Source organism: Mastomys coucha, unplaced genomic scaffold, assembly GCF_008632895.1.
Source record: "Mastomys coucha isolate ucsf_1 unplaced genomic scaffold, UCSF_Mcou_1 pScaffold18, whole genome shotgun sequence".
Classification (NCBI taxonomy): domain Eukaryota; kingdom Metazoa; phylum Chordata; class Mammalia; order Rodentia; family Muridae; genus Mastomys; species Mastomys coucha.
The window spans coordinates 97,604,425-97,625,372 of record NW_022196900.1 but is presented as its reverse complement, the minus strand read 5'-3'; the positions used below and the strand labels follow the sequence as shown (position 1 = coordinate 97,625,372).

The window sequence follows — 20,948 nt, the reverse complement described above, 5'->3', positions numbered from 1 at the left end:
CAGGGCTGACCAGGCACTGCTGAGTCACCGCCCTCCGCAGCCCTGTGCCTTAGAGCCTTGGGATGAATGGGAGGTGGGCGGGGCCTGTTCACCTCTGCTGGCTCCTCTGCCTTGCTACAGTTAGCCCCTGTGAGAACCAGGAGAGTACTGAGGGCAGTGAGCAGGAGGGTCTTGCTTGGCAGGCTGCACACTGGTGTAAAGATATGGACTCCGGAAGGCTTCTTGGGGAAAGGGGCTTGTGGCAAGTGTCATGTTTCCTCGCCCATGCCTGTGACCAGCTAACCCTTACTCCTCTTTCCTCCTTCCCCCAGGCTGCCCTATCTGACACTGAGAGTGGTGTCCAGCTCAGCAGCTCAGAGCGCACTGCGGACACCTCTGACGGCAGCCTGCGCGGGCTCTCTGGCCAGCGGACTCCGACTCCACCGCGGCACTCCTCCCCAGGTCGAGGTCGTTCTCCACGCAGAGGCCTGTCCCCAGCCTGCTCTGACTCCTCCACACTCACGCTGATCCACTCAGCCCTGCACAAGCGCCAGCTACAGGTCCAGGTAGCGGGAGACCCAGGGGCGGGGCCAGGGCCTGGGGCGGGGCCCTGAGACTCAGGGGGCGGGGCCAGGGTCTGGGACTGGGCCCTGAGACATAGCTGCTGATAGAGAGTTCCAGAAAGAACCAGAGTCTGGAGTGCCTGGATGACTGGGAATGCCTTAGAAAGGGGGCTAGAGCCCAAGAAACGGAGCTAAACTTGGGGCTAGGACCCTACCTCAGACAAGTCTGGGAGGAGGAGTCTGAGCTTAGGATAACGAAAGCTTAGGAGCCAGAGGAGGGCGCGAGAGGGCGGGGCCTGGGCCTTTGTGGGTGGAGTCAGTATCTAGGGGCCCGGTGTTCTTAGGCGGTTTGCCAGACCTGGGGGACGCAGGGAGGTGGGGGCACAGGAGTGGGAGGGATGCAGTCTGCTGCCCCAGGCTTGCCCAGTGCTATGGAGCTGTTAGGAGAGAGTGAGTGGGTTTCTCCAGACCCTACTACCCCCATAATCCAGGACATGCGTGGGCGCTATGAAGCCAGCCAAGACCTGCTGGGTTGCGTGCGCAAGCAACTCAGTGACAGTGAGGGCGAACGGCGTGGCCTGGAGGAGCAGCTACAGCGCCTGAGGGACCAGACAGCAGCCTCAGCCCAGGCCCAAGAGGATGCGCAGCGCGAGGCCCAGCGCCTTCGCAATGCCAACGAGCTCCTGAGCAGGTGCGAAGGCAGAGTGGGGGCAGGGCCTAGGGGCCAGCAGGAGGCGCAGGGCCTAGCCAGCCAGGCCTTCCAGCCCGAGGGGTCTCACTAGGGAGGTGGGGAAATTTAGTTTTCAAGGAAGTAAAATTAATTTGTTACCTTAGCCACATTTCAAGTGCCCTGATTGCCACATGTGACTGTAGACCATTCTAGAATTCTGCTCTTAGTGCTGTTCTGAACTGTTTCCTGCTGGTTGGTTGGTTGCCTCTTGCTGGGAATGAACCCAGGGCTTGGTGCAAGCCAGGGAAGAACATTACCCCTCAGCTACAACCCAGTCATCCTAGAGACAAGTTTTTAAAATTTTATCTACCTTATTTATCAGTTCAGGGTTTCTCTGTAGCCCTGAGTGTCCCGGAACTCACTTTGTAGACCAGGCTGGCCTCAAATTCAGAGATCATCTGCCTGGCCTGGCTTCATAAGTGCTGGCATTAAAGTCATACACCACTATGCCTAGCCCTGGTAGAGACTTTTTTTAAAAATGTATTTTATGTGTATGAGTACACTGTAGCTGTATAGAGATGGCTGTGAGCCATCATGTGACTGCTGGGAATTGAACTTAGGACAGCCCAGTTTGCTCCAGCCCCGCTTGCTCCAGCATAATTCATTGTAGCTGTCTTCAGACGCACCAGAAGAGGGCGTCAGATCTCATTATGGGTGGTTGTGAGCCACCATGTGGTTGCTGGGATCCAAACTCAGGACCTTCAGAAGAGCAGTCAGTGCTCTTACCCGTTGAACCATCTCGCCAGCCCCTGGTACAGACTTTTTAAGAGAAGATTTTGTTTTATTTTTTTTAAATCGTGTATATGTGGGCATGTGTACTCCCAGAAGACAGAGCTGTCAGCCATGGGTCTGGAGCTACAGCTGACTGTTGAGCCACCCAGGGTGGAACTGAAGAGCTCCTCTGCAAGAGCAGCATGTACTCGAGAGAACTAATTCACCAATGTTAACTTCTGGTCTCCACTCATGTACCATGCCACACCCCACACCCGGCACACAGAAATAATTCACATGTAATACAGTTTCTTTTAATGAGACATTATTCTATTTTCCCCTTAGTTACCTGGTAGTTTTTTTAACTTTTTGTTGCTGTTTTTAATCTGCCTTTCCTAAATAAAAACAGGAAAGCTGGGCATGGTGGTCCATGCCTTTAATACCAGCACTTGGGAAGCAGAGGTGGGCAGATCTCTATGAGTTCAAGGCCAGTTGGTCTACATTGGTAGCGTTAGGCCAGCCAGGGTTACACAGTGAGACCTTTTCTCAAACAAACAAAAAGTCTCTAAGCAAAACAGAAACTCATAGCTTGTATTTGTAACCCAGCACTTAGGACACTGAGGCAGGAGGATTGTTTCAAGTTTGAAGTCAGCCCTGGCTATATAGCAGTTCCCAGCAAGCCATGGCTACATCGTAAGGCAGTGAGTTCCAGGGGTACACAACAACAAAAGAAAACAAACAAACAAGACAGAGAGAAGGAGAAAGAAAATAGAGGTGAACTCAAGGTATACACACACACACACACACACAAAGCCTTATCTGCTTATCCTGACCCCGGTGGAGCTCTAGCTTTGCCTTCTGTAGTCCTGGTAGTATGGACGCACAGTAGGTGTGTGTGTGCACTTGTATACCTTTTATGTTCCAGGCTGTTTGTTGAGTGCTGTGCCCATGCTCTTTCCTTATGTGTGTCTGTCATGGTCATTGTCACACAGTGGCTGGAAGGCTTTCCAGACTCATGAGTGAGGATAGAGGTGGCAGGGGGCTCACCTGAGACTGGGCCTTTGGTTTCCTCCTATGGAAAGGGACTGGGCCTTTTAGATAACTGTGTCCATGGTGAGATCCTCGTTTGCATCTGCTCTTAATGTCATGACACCAGTTGTTTGCCACCTTGGTAGTTAGCAGAGCTAGAACTTGGCACTCTGTATAGAGAGGTGGGCGACCCTCAGCATAGCTAGGAGTTGGCACTCTGTATAGAGAGGTGGGCGACCCTCAGCATAGCTAGGAGTTGGCACTCTGTATAGAGAGGTGGACGACCCTCAGCATAGCTAGGAGTTGGCACTCTGTATAGAGAGGTGGACGACCCTCAGCATCTGGAAGATGGCTATTCTCTGTGAGCCCTTGGCATTCGCAGTGGCTTCTTCTTTGTGTGCACTGTGTGAATGCTGCTACTCCTTGCAGTGGGGAGCCCTGGGTCCAGACAGCTCCAGCTCTGTCTGGTTTGCCAGATTGAGGGTGATAGATGACAGGGTAGTTCCTGGCCATCCATTGATGCCTGTGTGTCCATGGAACCTGGCTCTGGCCTCTTCTGTCTGCTGGGGTGCTTACAGGTGACACCAGCATGTCCATCCATTCCTCTGGGCCTGTAGGTATGCAGGCTGGGGAGAAGGAGACCCAGGCTGCCAGTGCTGGGTGTTGTAAATGAGATGAGTCAGTTGTGAAAGCATCAGGGAAGCCCTCCTGGAGGCAGTGCCCTCGAGGACAGAGGATGTGCTCAGAGTCGTCAGCCCAGCCAGCATCCCTGGGGAGAAGGAGAGTAACCGCAGGAATGCCCTCTCCTCTGCGTGCCTGTCCTACAGGGAAAAGGGCAACCTGAGCCACAGCCTGCAGGTGACCCAGCAGCAGGCTGAGGAGCTGCGCCAGGAGCTGGAGAAGCTGCAGGCTGCCCAGGAGGAGCTGAGGCGTCAGCATACCCAGCTGGAGGATGAACAGGAAGACACAGTGCAGGAGGGCGCCCGGGCCCGCCGCGAGCTGGAGCGCAGGTGGGTTGCTCACCTCCCACCCAGGCGAGACTGACAGCACCCACAGGTGCCGGGCTCCGACAGCCCCTCTCCAGAACACTTGAGACTTAGGAAGTGCAGTCACTGCGGGTCCAGGAGGGACGCATTTGGCTGATAAGAATGATTAAAGATTAATAATTCTCATTGAAGAAACTTAAAGCACCAGACATGGTTGTGCACACCTTTAATCGCAGCACTCGGAGGTAGAGGCAGGAGAATCTCTGTGAGTTCCAGGGTAATCAGGGATATGTAGAGAGACCCTGTTTCAAAAACAACAAGAAGAAAAAGTGGCAGTGACTGTCACTATACAGTAGTAGTAACAAGAAGTGCCAGAGACCATTTAAACACGTGGGTCCCCGTTGAGCCCTCTGCATAACTGTGATTTAGAGAATTATCTCCATTTTGTGGATAGCTGTCTTTTTATGTTACTTTGCCTGCATGTCTGTCTGTACACTACTTACATACGTAGTGTCGAATCTCCTAGAACTGGAGTTACTGGTTGTGAGCTTCCTCTGGAAGAGCCCCCAGTGTTCTTGATCCTGAGTCATCTCTGCAGCCCCATTTTATACATAGTAAAACTGAGGCACTGGGGGTGGGGACATGAAACTTGCCCAAGGGCACATAGATGTTGAAGAGCCAGGCTCTCACCCTGTACTGTTTACATCTCTAAGGTACAGGCAGTGGTCATGCTTAGAGCGTTGTTCAGTGGGTGTGCAGCTGCTCCTAAAGCCTTGGAAGCAGCAAGCGCCATTGGAACTACCTCCTGCGTGCCACTCTACAGATGGCTCCCAGAGTCACAGCCATGGCTGTGGGCTCCTGTGTCCCACATGGGATACAGAGCAGTGATGTGACAGGAGTCTGTCCCTTAGCCATAGACAGCTGGAGCAGCTGGAAGTGAAGCGCTCAGGGCTGACTAAGGAGCTGGTGGAGGTGCGGGAGGCACTGAGCTGCACCACACTGCAGAGGGATGTGCTGCAGACAGAGAAGGCAGAGGTGGCTGAGGCGCTGGCCAAGGTGAGTCCTGTCAGCCACACGACCCATGGTCCTTCCTACCGGCTAGACCAGCCCTGTGTCAGGCTGTGGACTGGGCATGCCATTGACCCTTTCTCTGGATAGAGTCTGACTTTTTTTTTAAAGATTTATTTTATTTATTTTATGTGTATGAGTACACTGTAGCTGTACAGATGGCTGTGAGCCATCATGTGTATGGCTGCTGGGAATTGAACTCAGGACCTCTGCTGGCCCTGCTCGCTCTGTCTTCAGACGCACCAGAAGAGGGCATCAGATCTCATCACGGATGGTTGTAAGTCACCATGTGGTTGCTGGGATCCAAACTCAGGACCTTTGGAAGAGCAGTCAGTGCTCTTACCCGCTGAGCCATCTTGCCAGCCCAGAGACTGACTTTTTATTATCTATTTGTCACTGTGTTTTTTTTAAACATTTATTTATTTATTTTATGTGTATGAATACACTGTAGCTGTACAGATGGCTGTGAGCCATCATGTAGCTGCTGGGAATTGAACTCAGGATGGCCCCACTCACTCCAGTGTTAATACACTATAGCTGTCTTCAGACGCACCAGAAGAGGGCGTTAGATCTCATTACGGATGGTTGTGAGCCACCATGTGGTTGCTGGGATTTGAACTCAGGACCTTCAGAAGAGCAGTCAGTGCTCTTACCTGCTGAGCCGTCTCACCAGCCCTGTCACTGTGTTTTAAATCCTTCCCCCTCCCCCCTCCCCTTTTCTTTGTGTGTGTGAGCATGCATGCACCTGTACATTGGTGTTTGTATGGAAGTCGGGACAGCCCTGGGGCCCATCCATGTTTTCCACCTTATTTAAGTCCCTTCACTGTCCCCCCTGCTGTGTGTCCTACCCTAGCTGGCTCTATCCTCCTCCACTGTGCTGTAGGAACACTGGGGTTAACCTTGTTAACTTCTGCGTACAGCTGGTACTTGTACTCGTGTCCTTCTGCTTGCACGGCAAGAGGTTTACCCACTGAGCTGGCTCCCTCGCCCCACAAGCTGACTTTTGACTTAGGCCACAGATCCCTGCTTCCTCAGGGGCTCCTGAGACCAGAGCCTAAAGCTCAGGATCACCTGATCCTTTCTGTACAAATGCATCCTGGGACTGAGGACGTTGGGGGTCATGGTCCTGAGAGTCCTTGGAAGGTGCTTGTCCCACTTGGTGGCCTAGACTCTACATGATGGCACCCTAGGTACAACTGGAGCCCCTTGTGACCCTCAGCTCTACCTTTTGGTCCTTTCTTGTGCAATATGAGGTGTCTTCCAGATAGCCTTCCATACTGTGACCTTTGATGGGGATTGCCTGATCCATGTCAACCCTTTCTCCCTGTCCCCAGCTCAGTCTATAAGGGTCTGCTTCGCTGGGTCTCTTTTGCTTCCCTGTCCCACTGCAGGCTGAGGCTGGCCGTGCGCAGCTGGAGCTCTCCATAACCAAGCTGAGGGCAGAGGAGGCCTCCCTGAGAGACTCCTTGTCCAAGATGAGTGCCCTCAATGAGAGTCTTGCCCAGGACAAGCTGGAATTAAACCGCCTCATTGCCCAGGTATGCTGTGTGCCAGCCCCAGGTCCCCTCCACCAGGGAGACACTGCAGAGGCATACCAGGGCTCCACCCCCTACCCTGTCTGTCCTGCTGTCCAACTTTCATCCTGTCTGCCTTTCTGTGTCTCTGTCCTGTGCATCATAGAGGGATGCTCCAGGGGCCCTGCTCTATTCTGGTGCTTGGTTCTCAACCCCATGGACACCCTTCCTTCACCCTAGAGCACCTCCCCTGACTGACTATGATTGTTGGTGGGATGGAGAGGCATCCTGGTCCTGGGACAGTCCCTTTGCTCCTCCCGATCTCTGTCCATACAGCTAGAGGAAGAGAAGGCGGCGCTCCTGGGCCGCCAGCAGCAGGCAGAGCATGCCACTACACTGGCTGTGGAGAAGCAGGAACGGTTGGAGCAGCTGCGGCTGGAGCAGGAGGTGGAGAGGCAGGGCCTGGAAGGCTCCCTGTGTGTGGCTGAGCAGGCCCGGGAGGCACTGGAGCAACAGCTCCTGGTACTGCGCAGCGAACGCAGCCATCTGCAGGAACAGTTGGCCCAGGTGAGCTGAGCCCCATTGCAGATGTGTGGATAGGGCTCCTGGCCACTCACGTGCTCTTCTGGGCTAAGCCACGGGCTCAGGTACTTGCCTCTGGGTTCATACTTATATCACCTCTACTAGCTAAGGACCTTGAACAAACTTTTATACCCTACTTGCCGAGGCCACTTTTCTATATCTGAGACTAAGATTCTGTCACAGGATGAGCTGGCTCTGGGCCAACCTTGGTGATGATCCATTCTACTTGGTAAAAGTAGGGACCTGGGAAACTGGAACCACACACATAAACTGGTCCCAGGGCTCCAGGGCTCCAGGCCTGTAATACAGCCTGTGTCTTGGGGTCTAGGGCTCCTGGGAGGAAGGTGCAGCTCCAGCTCCTCCCTACAGAGGCTTCAGCCTGGATAGCTGCTCTCCTTACATTTGCTGTGATCAGCATCTCAGAAGGTTTGGGCGCAGCGCAGAGCGAGTGACTGGGGCCCTTGTTTTTACACATGTACATTTGTAGGCATAGGAAAGGCTAGGGTTTGCCTAGGCACACCCTCGCAGAACCTGTGCTCAAACCCCAGCCTCCTGCTACGAGGCCAGAACTGGGCCTGACCCCACATTAGAGTGCTGTGTGGTGAACCAGCCAAGGCTCCTGCTCATTGTCCCTGGGCTGGCTAGCTCTCCCGGCAGCTGAATGGACGGGACCAGGAGCTGGAGCAGGCCCTGCGGGAGTCACAGCGGCAGGTGGAGGCACTGGAGCGCGCTGCCCGGGAGAAGGAGGCAATGGCCAAGGAGCGGGCTGGCCTGGCTGTGCAGCTGGCAGCAGCAGAGCGTGAGGGCCGGACCCTGTCAGAGGAGGCTATTCGCCTGCGGTGAGTAAGGTGTGGGCTTTGCCCAGCCATGCCCAGGGGTTAACCCAGAGGAGCAGTTACGTAGGAGCCAGGGTTACCAATGCAGCCTCACTCAGGTGCAGCCTTCCCCAGGAGCCAGGGTTAGCTGGGCAGGGAGCCTGGCATTTGGCCCACACTGGCCACACCCTTAGACCCATAGTTTCCTGGGGCTGGGGAGGCAGAGTCCCAAGGCCTCAGGGACTATGTGCTACAGCCTGGAGAAGGAGGCCCTGGAGAGCAGCCTGTTTGACGTGCAGAGGCAGCTGGCTCAGCTAGAGGCCCGCCGGGAGCAGCTAGAAGCTGACAGTCAAGCCCTGCTGCTGGCCAAGGAAACCCTGACTGGTATGAGGGTCTGGGTCCTGGGGCTTTGTGCTAGACTTCAGCTGGAGTCAGTCAGAGGTTAGGAGCCCTAGGTGAGGTGCATGGCTATGGCTGGCCTGGGTTCCTATCCATAGCTGTCACGTGGCTCCCTTCCCTCTCTGAGTTTAGGTTCCTTTGGCACCAGAGGGAGGGGAATGGCCACCTGCCTAGCCCGTTGCCAGGATGAGGTGAAGGAGTTTGCGAAGGCCTTGGCAAAGTGCCAGCTATGGCTGCTCTTTCTTCGTCATCAGGAGGCTGGAGGGTTCTGAGGTCCCTAGAGAACTCTGAGAACCATCAGCTGCTGCCGTGACTCTCAGCCCCATGGTCCCAGCCCATGGCTCCCACACACTCCCCATGTTCAGCAAAGGAGCTCAGCACCTGCTGGGGTCATGGAAAGTGGCTTTCCTGAGTCAGGCACACCCAGGGAGGGCAATGCTGTTGGGCTCCCACCTGGGTGACATACTTACTGCTGGCCCAGGTGGGACACACCTTCTGGTTTGCCCCTCAGTGAGGGGCACTGTCCTAGAGACACTCCATAAAGCTTGGGTGGTTATTGGTCTTGGAGCATCGTCTTTGACGAGGATGAAGTTAAACTAACCAGGCACATCATCTAAGTGATGTCATGTGCTAGGGTGTATGGATTTATTGACCCAGCAAGCATGTTAATAATGGGGTCACTGTATTTTTGATACCCTTCTCCTCTGTGGTGCCATTGTCACCAGCCATTCCGTCCCTTGACCATGAGGAGAGCAGAGCCAGTGAGCCCACGAGGCAGGTGGGAAACTGCTGTCCAGAGAGGGTGAGCCAGTTCAGCAAGGAAGTCAGCATAGGTGCCACGAAAGAGCTCTCACCTCTGATTTTGCTCATGTGGCTCATACAGCCCAAGTCAGCTGGCCCAGAGGGACACTGTGACTCAGCCCTACCTTCCTGCCGTCCGTCCCTCTTGTGCAGGGGAGCTGGCAGGCCTGCGGCAGCAGGTAGCAGCCGCTGAAGAGAAAGCGGCCTTGGACAAAGAGCTGATGACCCAGAAGCTAGTGCAAGCGGAGCGGGAGGCACAGGCCTCTCTGCGGGAGCAGCGGGCAGCCCATGAGGAGGATCTTCAGAGGCTCCAACGCGAGAAGGTTTGGCCAGCTGGGGAGGAGTAGGCAGGCCTGAGTCTCCCTGTCTCTGTGCTCTCCTCTGTCTTGCCCTGCCTCAGTTTCCACATCTATGAAACAGATGCCTGCCAGAGAGGCTCTGGGGATAGCTGAGAAGGTGTGTGGGGGTGGTTGTCCTTATCAGATATATAGATCTCCAGGCCCCAAACTAGGTCCAAGCCTGATGGAGACCCACAGTCCTCAGAGCAGGGCCAGTGTGGCCTACAGCAGGAAGCAGGGCGTGGGGTGCCGACCTTTAACCTAATCCTAGCACTCAGAAAGCAGAGGCTTTCTCAGCTTGAGCCCAGCCTGGTCTACATAGTTCCAGCACGGCCAGGGCTGTGACGAGAGACCTTGTCTCAAAACAAACAAGTATACAGTAGAAAGCTGCGTGTTTCTACTTCGTCCGCTAAGGATCAGGACTGACTGGGCAGGGCGTGCCAGGGAAGTCACTTGCACACTGAGTCTGTTTGCATTTCCTGGGTTTGTATCCGATCTTGGTCTCACTCCACTGATAAGGTTTTTGTGCTTTCATTTTTCCTTCTATAGAAACAGGGATGGATTGCTATGGGGTCTTGTGAAGGGGTTAGCGTAGCCACTGGTGCTTAGTAAATTTCCTGTGAGTTCCTGTTCCTTGAGGATCCCCTACACAGAGTGATCTCTAGAACAGGGGCTTCTAGAAATAGCCTGGATAGGGAAGCCTCCAACAGTCTCATGTTCCCTCTGCAGGATTCATAAAGTGGTGAGAAAGATGCCCCCCCATTCCCCACCTCCATGGATTTGGGTGGAAATTACCACATGTGGCCCGTAGGTGGCAGGGCCTCACCCACCACCCTTCAGGAAATTCTGGGGACAGGCAATGCTCTCACCCTGAGAGAGCTGTCCTTGCCATGGCTGGATCATGTTCCCAGTGAGCCATGCGCTGTGGCCTCTGGCCCTACCTTTCCTGGCCTTGTCAGTGCCCACAAGTCTGTATTCTCTTCAGCTTCTCTGCCAGTCTGGGTCCCAGAGTTCTTTGCATCCAGCCCTATTTCCCTCTCCACAACCCTGTAGCTGCCTGAACAGAGCTGGAGAGATGGCTCAGCAGTTAGGAGCACTGGCTGCTCTTCTAGAGGACCTGGGTTTGGTTTCCAGCACCCACACGATGGCTCACAACCATCCATAACTTCAGTTCCAGGGAACCCAGTGCCATCTTGTAACCACCAGAGGCATCAGGCCTGCACATGGTGTACAGACATTCACACACATAAATAAATCTAGAAGTTTAAAAAGTAAAATTCAGAGTCGGGCGGTGGTGGCACACGCCTTTAATCCTAACACTTGGGAGGCAGAGGCAGGTGTATTTCTGAGTTCAAGGCCAGCCTGGTCTACAGAGTGAGTTCCAGGACAGCCAGGGCTACACAGAGAAACCCCATCTTGAAAAAACAAAAAGAAAAAAAAAAAGTAAAATTCAGGTTGTCTATCACCTGGGCTTGGTGGTCCCCATTGTCCCCTTAGCCCTCAATGCCATAGCTCACCTGGTCAGGCCCAGTGACTGTGGCTATGGCTTTGGCCCACTGTCACCGTGTCCCACCCCACCATGAGGTTCCATGAGGTCTTCCCTCAGGGCCTCCGGGCTTCACCGCTGGCCCAGTTCTCTTCTACCGGGATGGCTGCTGACCATCCAACCCAGGAGCATTCCTGTCCCAGCCCAGGCTGCTGGGCTCCCCTGTCACCTTCAGAGCCCTGAGGTGATCTCAGCACAGCTTCCAGTGCCAGGCCTGCCCTGCAGTGACCTGGTCACCCTCCACGTCTCCTAGCTCTGGGGTGTTTGCGCCTTTTTCTGACCCAGTGTCTGCAAGGGGCCTTTGGGACCCCTCCTAGTGTGTCACACAGCCCTGCTCTGGCCCTCAGGAGGCTGCATGGCGGGAGCTTCAGGCAGAGCGGGCCCAGCTGCAGGGCCAGCTGCAGCAGGAGCGAGAGGAGCTGCTGGCACGGATGGAGGCCGAGAAAGAGGAGCTGAGTGAGGAGATCGCGGCGCTGCAGCAGGAGCGGGATGAGGGCCTGCTCCTGGCGGAGAGTGAGAAGCAGCAGGTCCGTGAGCTTGAGGGGCTCTGGGGCTCTCCTACATCTGCTCAGCACATACCCACCCAGCAGCTAGGAGTGCAGGAAGCAGCCAGTTTCTTCCTGGGCCTCGACTCTCACCTGCAGGACAGGAGAGTTGGAGGCCTAGCACGGTGGCAGTGACAGGTGACACAAGGCAAGCTGTCTCATGGTCTCCTGTCTCTTCACTTGCCCCAGGCTGGATGCCTCTGGGCTGTGCTCACAGGCACTTGCTGATTCTCCTGAATAGTTAATTCTTGATTTTCTGTAAGGTAATGGAGTGGGACAGACTGTAATCATCTCCTACTTTGTCGCCCTGGGCAAATCACATTCTCCCTGAGCTACAGCTTTCTCATGTGCAAGTGAGACTCGCTTAAATCTTCGCCCTGGGGCAGTTGAAGCATTAGTTAGATCTGTAGATCATGTCCATGCCCAGGCCCTACTGCTGTTCCCTAGCGGAGGACTACAGTCCTTGGTCCTCCCATGTGGGCCAGTGTGGCCAGCGAGCACTAGCAGAAGTCTAGGAGAAAGGCCCAACCACACACTAGGTCCTTGCCTCTGCCTAGGCCTTGTCCCTGAAGGAGTCTGAGAAGACGGCGCTGTCGGAGAAGTTGATGGGAACCCGGCACAGTCTGGCTGCCATCTCTCTAGAGATGGAACGTCAGAAGCGAGATGCCCAGAGCCGGCAGGAACAGGACCGGGTAGGTAGGCTGCCCAGGTGGGCCTGTGTCCAAGGGGAAACCAGCATGGCTTGAAGGAAGCCCTGGAGATGATTCCATGAAGGGGTGAGACCCCTAGTATAGAAAGGTCATCTGCAAGGCACCGAGGTATGGTAGACCCCTGGGAGGGATAGTCCCAAGGTAGGGCAGTGCAGCACGGTGGGTATTGGGGGCCACATGAGGACTAAGTGTGAGGATCCTGGCCACTTCAGAACACACTGAACGCCCTGACATCTGAACTTCGAGACCTCCGGGCCCAGTTGGAGGAAGCCACTGCAGCCCATGCCCAGAAGGTGAAAGAACTCGAGGAGCAGACAGGAAACCTGGGCCGGCAGCGGGAGGCCTGCATGCGAGAGGTGAGCTGACCCCGCTGTCCTGGCATCACTGAGTGCTGCCGTGTGTGTGTGTGTGTGTGTGTGTGTGTGTGTGTGTGTGTGTGTGTGTGTGTGTGTCTGATCCTGGGAGACCTCCTGAGGACAGACAGTGACTGCCTCAAATAGGAGACAGTAAACAGTCACCAGGCACCGGATGTTGGCGAGGGAGGTTTGGGGAGCTCACTGGAGATTATTTCAGGTTCATGCACTGCTGAGTCCAGCATACCCTAACTGAGGTCAGCCACTCACCACAGATCAGTGGAGTAGTGTGGGGACCACGATATCCCCTAGCCAGGGAGGGAGGTGGCATACGAGCCCGTCTCTGCCATGGCCCTAGGCTGAGGGGCCCTGACCCCATTCTGGACCCACAGGCAGAAGAGCTGAGGACTCAGCTACGCTTGTTGGAGGATACCCGTGATGGGCTTCGGCGGGAGCTGCTGGAGGCTCAGCGCAAGGGTCGGGACAGTCAGGACAGCTTCGAAGCCCATCGCCAGGAGGCTAGTGAGCTGCGGCGCAGTCTGAGTGAGGGCACCAAGGAGCGTGAGGCCCTGCGGCGCTCCAACGAGGAGCTGAGGTCTGCCGTGAAGAAGGCTGAGAGCGAGCGCATCAGGTGAGAGCTGCAGGGGACTACCAGGCTTCCTGCGCCCCACTCTCTAACGCAGTGGCACTCAACCATACTAAGGCTGTGACCCTTTAATACACTTCCTCACGGTGTGGTGACCCCCAACCACAAAATTATTTTCATTGCTACTTCATAACTGTAATTTTGCCACTGTTATGAGTCGTAATGTAAATATCTGATGGATGCTCAGATAGTATCTGATATGTGACCCCTGTGAAAGGGTCCTTCATCCCCCAGTGGGGTTGCCACCCATGGCTAGAGAACCTTGGCCCCGACCTCACTTCACCCATGGCTAGGGAACCATGGAAATGGCACAGCCTAGCATGGGATCAGTTTGGTGGCTCGCCTACCACAGAGAATGGACAGCAGAGAGATTTGGGTCACACCCAGGCCTCTCCTGTGTCAGTCACCCTGGAAACTGAGCCCCCTCCTTAAGTCACTGGTGTGCCTCTCTGTCCCTCCCAAGACCTTCCCCCAGCCATGCTATGTCAGGCGATGTGGGCAGGCGTTTAGGCTACCTTAGGGCAGGATGGGGCCAGACCAGCTCAGACCCAGGGCAAGCCTAGAGCACAGAACTACTGTCCAAGAAAAGCCTCTGCCTTGCAGCCTGAAGCTTGCCAACGAGGACAAAGAGCAGAGGCTGGCCCTCCTGGAAGAGGCTCGTGTATCCGTAGCCAAGGAAGCTGGAGAACTGCGGGCCTCACTGCAGGAAGTGGAGCGATCCCGGCTGGAGGCTCGCCGCGAGCTGCAGGAGCTTAGGCGACAGGTGAGTGCCTGCCACAGGCTCTGGCCATCAGCCCTCTCGGGAGGCCAGTTCCACTGTGTGTAAAAGTAAGGCCTTTCTCCTGGCCTTGGCCTTCGTGCATGGGCTCGTGTGATTGACTTTTCCTGGGGGGGTGCAATACGCTGCCCCCACATACACCAGCTCACCAAAGTAGTGGTTGCACCAAAAGTCCAAAAGTCTTGATGAACCAGTGAGTTTTTACTGGAGTTACTGCAGGCTTTGAGGGGTGCTCCACCTGTGAACCTCTGCAGAACCTCTGTGCCCTGGGTCACATTCAGACTTAAGTGTCCCTAGAGGGAGGCCCAGCATCTTGTCCAGTTTTAAAGGAACCTGACCAGTAAAGGACAGCTCCTGGGAGCTGGGTCAGGCAAGCAAACTGAGCCTAGAGCTAAGTACTTCCACTCTTACAGGCTGTGCACTGTCTCCATCTCTACCCACCTCTCCGTTGTAAGATAACCTGGGCTGGTGGGCATGTAATCCCAGCTGAGACCAGAAGGTCATAGGTTCAAGGCCTGCCTGGGTCCTAAGACTGGTCCAAAAGCAATCTCAAGTTACTGAGACCCTATTCAAAGTAAAAAGTAAAAACTCACCAACTCAGCCAGTGAGGACAGGACACTCGCCTAAAGCATGAAGCCCTGCCTTGGCTCCCCTCAACTGCCCAGGAGTGAAAGTAGGGGCTGGAGAGATGGCTCAGTGGTTAAGAGAGCTTGCTGTTCTTTGTTTTTGTTTTTGTTTTTGAGACAGGGATTCTCTGTGTAGCCCTGGCTGTCCTGGAACTGTCCTGTAGACCAGGCTGGTCTCGAACTCAGAAATCCGCCTGCCTCTGCCTCCCAAGTGCTGGGATTAAAGGAGTGTGCCACCACTATATGCTATATGGGTGGGTGGCCCTGCCCCATCTGCTCCTAGGACGAAACAGACTTAGAATAGACCCTCATGTTCCCCGTGCCTGGCATCAGACTCGTCTGTTGCTTGTGGGCTGTGTGGTAGGCAAGTCATTCCAACACTCTGGCCTGTCTTCTCTTCCATTATAACTCACAGGGACAAATGAAGGTTGGTGCACGTGTGTAGACCAGCTAGGCACATGAGCACTCGGTAGCAGTGAACAGAGACCCTGGGAGCTGTGGTTCCCAGCTCTAGTCGCTCAGTTAGTCGCTCAGTTAGTTAACCTCTTCGCTGCTGTTGCCCCTCCCGCCCCATCCCCACCCATTGAGAGGTCATATGGGTCAAGTGCCTGGCATGACCTGAGCTCAGCAAGTTCACCAGGGCAGGCTCCCACGGGTGGGAGTTAAGGTGATGCCTGCGTCCATCCTGAGAGCCTCCTGGGCTGGGACTGGACAGAACTTTAAGGCCCCAGCTGGCCTCCCTGCCTGCTCTGGTTCACAGATGAAGACACTGGACAGTGATAATGGCAGGCTAGGCCGAGAGCTGGCAGACTTGCAGGGCCGCCTGGCCCTGGGGGAGCGGACAGAGAAGGAGAGCAGGCGAGAGGTCCTGGGCCTGCGGCAGAAGTTGCTGAAAGGCGAGAGCAGCCTGGAGGCCTTGAAGCAGGAGGTAACTGGGCAGGCGGGTGGGCAGGCAGAGGAGGGTGGGCTACTGCAGGCCTGTCTTCCCTCCAGAGGAGTGTGCTGAGCCCACTACCCCCGAGGCTCCCCACAGTTGTATTAGTACTGACAACTGAAAGAACTGTAGACCTAATGTGTGCAGATCCTAAAAGGTAATGGGAGGCTCTGAAGACAGCCGTGCTTGACTCTGCCACAGCCTGCACACGAGGTAGGTAACGTTAGCCCCATTCTACCAGGATAACCAGACAGGCTCAGAAAGGTCAAGGCATTTGCCCAATGTAACACAGCCACCAGGACTAATGGTGGTCACTCACTGGTGATTGGTGAGAGGAGGGTGCTGGTGCTCACTAGGGGGGCTTTCCTGTGGAACCCATGATTGAGAGATGGCTCCTCACCAGCGGACAGTTGTAATGTCCCCTCTGTAATGGATGGCCTTTACCTGTGTGGCCTTGGACACATCACTTAACTTTTCTGTGTCTGTCTCCTCAGTAGTGAAAGGACATCATGCATGACTCTTAGGCCTGTCTCCTTTCGTCATTAGTGAGAGGATCATAGTTTTTTTTGGAAAGTATTTACTGCCTGGCACTATGGGTGTTACTGTCTTTATTAACTGCACATTAGATGTAAACAACAGGGACAGATAAGTTCAAATGACCCCTCCCTAACGGATGGTCTCCCCCCTCCTCCCGAGTGGAGAGCACTCAGTAAGACACTGGTGGTTGGGACAGGGGACTGACTGTCTTGTGACTTACCCCACCCCTAGCTCCAGGGTTCCCAGAGGAAGCTGCAAGAGCAAGAGGCGGAGTTCCGAGCACGTGAGCGAGGCCTGTTGGGCTCCCTGGAGGAGGCGCATGGTGCCGAGAAGAAGCTCTTGGATTCTGCCCGCAGCCTGGAGCTGAGGCTGGAGGCTGTGCGGGCAGAGACCTCGGAACTGGGGCTGCGGCTGAGCGCGGCCGAGGGCCGGGCGCAGGGCCTGGAGGTCGAGCTTGCCCGTGTGGAGGCGCAGCGGCGGGTGGCCGAGGCCCAGCTGGGTGGCCTGCGCTCTGCCCTGCGCCGGGGCCTGGGCTTGGGCCGAGTGTCCAGCTCCCCAGCACGGGAGGCACCTGCAGGAGGTGAGTGCGCCCAGGGCTCCTTGCACAGCGCTCTGAGGCCACGCCCCCTCACTGTCTGGACCCTTAGGTAGCCTTGTTAGGGAAGGATTCTTACCGTTCCTTTGCCTTTTCTGAATCTTTGAGCCTCATCTTTATGTGTTTGTGTGAGCGCCTGCATATATGTGTGTATACATGTGCACGCCTGATGCTGAAAGAGCCCAGAAGAGAGCATTAGATCCCCTGAAATTGGAGTTACCAAAGATAGTTGTGAGCTGTCATGTGGGTGCTAGAAATCAAACCAGGGTCTTCAGTTAGAGTGTCTGGTGTGGCAGGTCAGTGGTCACCCACACCACATCTCTGAGTTCCAGAACAGCCAGGGCTACACAGTTAGAAACCCTGTCTGGAAAAACAACAATGACAACAACAAACGCAGCCAGTTCCCTTAACTTCTCCCTCCAGACTGGAGCCCCATCTTCCTAATGGATCTCTAGCCTGGCATTTCAGCTCTGCACCCCCACACCAGGCCTGGGGTCCCCAAATTACCCCTTTCGAGGCACAGCTGGGTCTGACCTTCTTCCAGAGGAGCATAGAACCATTCACACATTCAGTCCTCACCAAACACCTAGTGTGCGCACAGCACGCCACTAGAACAGTGCAGGAAACAGGTTGACAGACAGGTCAAATCTAGATGTAGGAAGAAAATAGAGTGTGCTGGCCTGTGCTCTGGCTACAGCAGGCAAGCACAAGTGAAGGAGAGACTGCTGGGCATTGCAGCCTCTGTGGGAAAGAGCTCCCAGAAGCCAGACATTCCCACTGCTCAATGTGGAGCTAAAAAGAACTGTAGACAGGAGCATGGCAGCCAGGCCGACAGCAGAGTTAACACAGCGCTCCCAATAGCCAGATGGCAGGAGCATCCCACACAGCTGTCAGAGTCGGCAAGAGTCCAGCCTGTGGAGTAGTACTCAGCCATTAAAAGGAATGAGGTTCTTCTGCATGCTATGATGTGACCAGCCCAGAAACATTGCACTGAGTAAGGTGGTCAGAGAAGGACAGACATGAGTCCCTCACAGATGAGTCTGTAGAAAGAGCAAACGGGCTCACGTTACCAAGATCCGGGAGGCGGCATCGAGAGCTCCTGCTTCAAAAACTGGTTTCTGTTAGGTTATCTTGGTTGGCTAGGACTGCTGCCGGGCACTGTGATCCTCAGCACTATGAGAACTCAGGCTCCCCAGATGAGGGTGCTCCTCATGGCTTTGTGACATTGTGCAGTTCAGTGCTCACAGTGTTTTGTCTTGGTTTGAAGCAGGGTCTCAGGCTAGGCCGTCCTGGAACTCACTGCAGCCTAGGTTAGGCCGTCCTGGAACTCACTGCAGCCTAGGCTAGGCCATCCTGGAACTCACTGCAGCCTAGGTTAGGCCATCCTGGAACTCACTGCAGCCTAGGCTAGGCCGTCCTGGAACTCACTGCAGCCTAGGTGGCCCAGTGGTCAGGAAGTCTCAGCTTCCCAAATGCTGGGGTGCAGGTGTGTGCCACCATGCCTGGCCGTCTTCAAGTATTGTCATGTGTATTTGATGCATCTGGTAGATTCCTTAGGGACAGTGGGCCAGCTGTCACACAGTTAGCTTAACAGGCAGAATTGTCTGAGGGCTGGGGGCAGAGCCCCTCTGACGGTGCTGGTGGTGTGTGTGCATGGTAACACAACGCTAGTGTGTGTGCACGGTAGGTAGCACAACACTAGTGCTCTTATGGGATCTGGGTCTCTCCTTTTCATAAGGACAGCAATAGTGGGGATAGAGGTCCACAAACCCACGTGACCTTATGGGTTGTAACTACCCATTAACACTTCCTGTTTCCAAGTAAAGTCCTGTTCAGCACAGGGCCTCTGGGGACATACAAGAGCGAGTGATGAAAGAGAAATGAAGGACAGGTGCACCATGGTGTGGATATATTCCATCCCAGATCATACCTTACAGGGGTTACAGTGGGCGGATGCAGCTCAGTCAGCATGGTGCCTGCCTGATTCTTTCAGGGGCCTGGGCTTGATCCCAGTACTGCATAAAATTGGACATGGCCGCACATACCTACAATCTTCATGCTCAGAAGACTGAGGCAGGAGGATTATAAGTCAGGTCCAGCCTGTGCTATATAATGAGACTCACCCCCATTTATAAAAGGGAGAGGGGCTTATGGATCTCACTCAGTGTTGGGGTGCTTACCTAGTATGCACAAGGCCCTAGGCTTAGCCATAACACCCACAGAGCAAAAAACAAAAATTAAAGCGACACATTTGAAATAATAAATATTTTGTCAAAAACAAAAAGGCAAAACGTAAATGCAAGGGAGGTAGACCTTTTTGCTATGCAGCCCAGCATCTTGCGAAGGTCTGGTGGAGCCGAGGAAAAGAGTGCAGAGGACCGGCTTCATTTCCAGCACGCACATGGCTGCTCACAGCTGTCCTTAACTCCAGTTCCAGGGGTCTAAGGCCTTCGGGCTCCATGGGCACAGCACAGGTGTGGCACACATACATGCAGGCAAAACACCCATACACATACAATACAAATAAGCTGGGTTTCATGGCACGTGTCTTTAATCCCAGCAATGGGGAGGCAGAGGTAAGCAGATCTCTGGGAGTTTGAAGCCAGCTAAGTCTGCATAGTGAGTTCTGGGACAGCCAGGGCTGTATAACAGAGAGATCCTGTCTCAAAAATAATAAAAGAAAAGGAACTACTTTATTTTAAAAAATAAAGATGTTGGGCTTGAGTTGGGTGATGGTGGTACACCCCTTTAATCCCAGCACTAAGGGGCAAAGGTAGGTTGATCTCTGAGTTTGAGCCCAGCCTGGTTTACAGAGCAAGTTCCAGTCAGGATACCCAGATAACCAGGGCTACACAGAGAAACCCTGTTTTGAAGAAAAAAGTGTGTGGGGGGAATTAGGCAGGAAGAGAACTGTAATATTGGAGGTACTTTGAGAGCCTGCTGTGTTCCTGACTCTGTACTCCCTTCCAGGAGGTGGGGATGGGCTCAGCAGCCCCACTCCTTTGGAATTTAGCCCTCGGTCCCAGCCCCCATCTCCAGGGCTCGTTGCCTCCCCGGCACCTCCAGACTTGGACCCAGAAGCTGTGCGTGATGCCCTCCGAGACTTTCTACAAGAGCTGCGGAGCGCCCAGCGGGAGCGGGTGAGGCAGGGGAAGATGGCCAGGTGGGGAGTCCAGGGCCTAGGAAAAGAGGAGCTGTGTGGGTCTGAGCAGAGGCCCTCCCTTTGCCTCTCTGTTGGGGATGCAGGATGAACTTAAGGTCCAGACCGGCACCCTGAGTCAACAGCTGGCTGAGATGGAGGCGGAGAGAGACCATGCAGTCTCAAGGGCCAAGCAGCTGCAGAAGGCAGTAGCTGAGAGCGAGGAAGGTGAGTCTTCGCTCAGGGCGCCTCTCCCCACCTCCACTCCTAGCAGCTGAGGTGGGAGGCTGGGAGTTGGTCAATGGCTCTTATGTCCAGTCCTGTCCTATAACCTGCCTGATTCGGCTGGTTCCTCCAGCAGACCTTCCATGGGCAGCCCCAATGGGCCTAAACTTACAGACTCTCTGGTCCAGGCAGAGCTTGGAGAGGGTGGGGTACAGATTGGGCCCTCCTGGCTTGCCTGATGGTACTGGGTGGTGGCCACAGCCTGGCGCAGTGCAGACAGGCGGCTGAGCGGGGCCCAGGCAGAGCTGGCACTGCAGGAAGAGAGTGTGCGGCGTAGCAAGCGGGAGTGCAGGGCCACGCTGGACCAGATGGCAGTGCTGGAGAGGAGCCTGCAGGCCACCGAGAGCGAGCTCCGGGCCAGCCAGGTGGGCAGGAGTGGAGGGTCCATGGGGGCAGGCCCCAGGGTTCTCTGTGGTCCTCTGCCTGAGACACAGCCCATAGGGACAACCTGATTCTAGATCCTGTGTTGAATGTTCACGAGCTTCAGGAAGAAGGGCCTGGGCTTGAGTCAGACAGAGGTTCAGATCCAGCATGGGACAGACTGCTCTCCAGTTGTCACCCTTTGGGTGGGGGCACCTGTAATCACTACACGGAGGCAGTACTCATAAGCTTTTGGCCAGGGGCCTGGATCTCTGACTGTCTGCACAAATGGCGGAGCATTGTTTGCTGTGTAGGTTTCTACATGGCTGTGTCTGGGGCAGGAAGCCCAAGCCTTGTGTGATGACAGTCCAGCCTCTCA

At 54.9% G+C, this 20,948-nt stretch overlaps 1 protein-coding gene across 7 annotated transcripts in view; it reads left to right on the top strand.

The window, feature by feature from the left end:
• Crocc (ciliary rootlet coiled-coil, rootletin) overlaps positions 1-20,948 on the top strand; it is a 43,354-nt gene that overhangs the window by 17,784 nt on the left and 4,622 nt on the right. For all 7 annotated transcript variants that reach the window (XM_031379305.1, XM_031379309.1, XM_031379310.1 and 4 more), the window contains 19 exons: positions 312-545; positions 1,034-1,233; positions 3,840-4,022; positions 4,910-5,054; positions 6,458-6,604; positions 6,917-7,147; positions 7,808-8,001; positions 8,234-8,361; positions 9,331-9,500; positions 11,409-11,588; positions 12,164-12,298; positions 12,529-12,672; positions 13,062-13,300; positions 13,919-14,078; positions 15,480-15,647; positions 16,422-16,770; positions 19,756-19,925; positions 20,032-20,152; positions 20,411-20,574. In XM_031379305.1, coding sequence (XP_031235165.1) covers positions 312-545; positions 1,034-1,233; positions 3,840-4,022; positions 4,910-5,054; positions 6,458-6,604; positions 6,917-7,147; positions 7,808-8,001; positions 8,234-8,361; positions 9,331-9,500; positions 11,409-11,588; positions 12,164-12,298; positions 12,529-12,672; positions 13,062-13,300; positions 13,919-14,078; positions 15,480-15,647; positions 16,422-16,770; positions 19,756-19,925; positions 20,032-20,152; positions 20,411-20,574 — 3,462 coding nt within the window. The remainder of the gene's footprint in view (positions 1-311; positions 546-1,033; positions 1,234-3,839; positions 4,023-4,909; positions 5,055-6,457; positions 6,605-6,916; positions 7,148-7,807; positions 8,002-8,233; positions 8,362-9,330; positions 9,501-11,408; positions 11,589-12,163; positions 12,299-12,528; positions 12,673-13,061; positions 13,301-13,918; positions 14,079-15,479; positions 15,648-16,421; positions 16,771-19,755; positions 19,926-20,031; positions 20,153-20,410; positions 20,575-20,948) is intronic.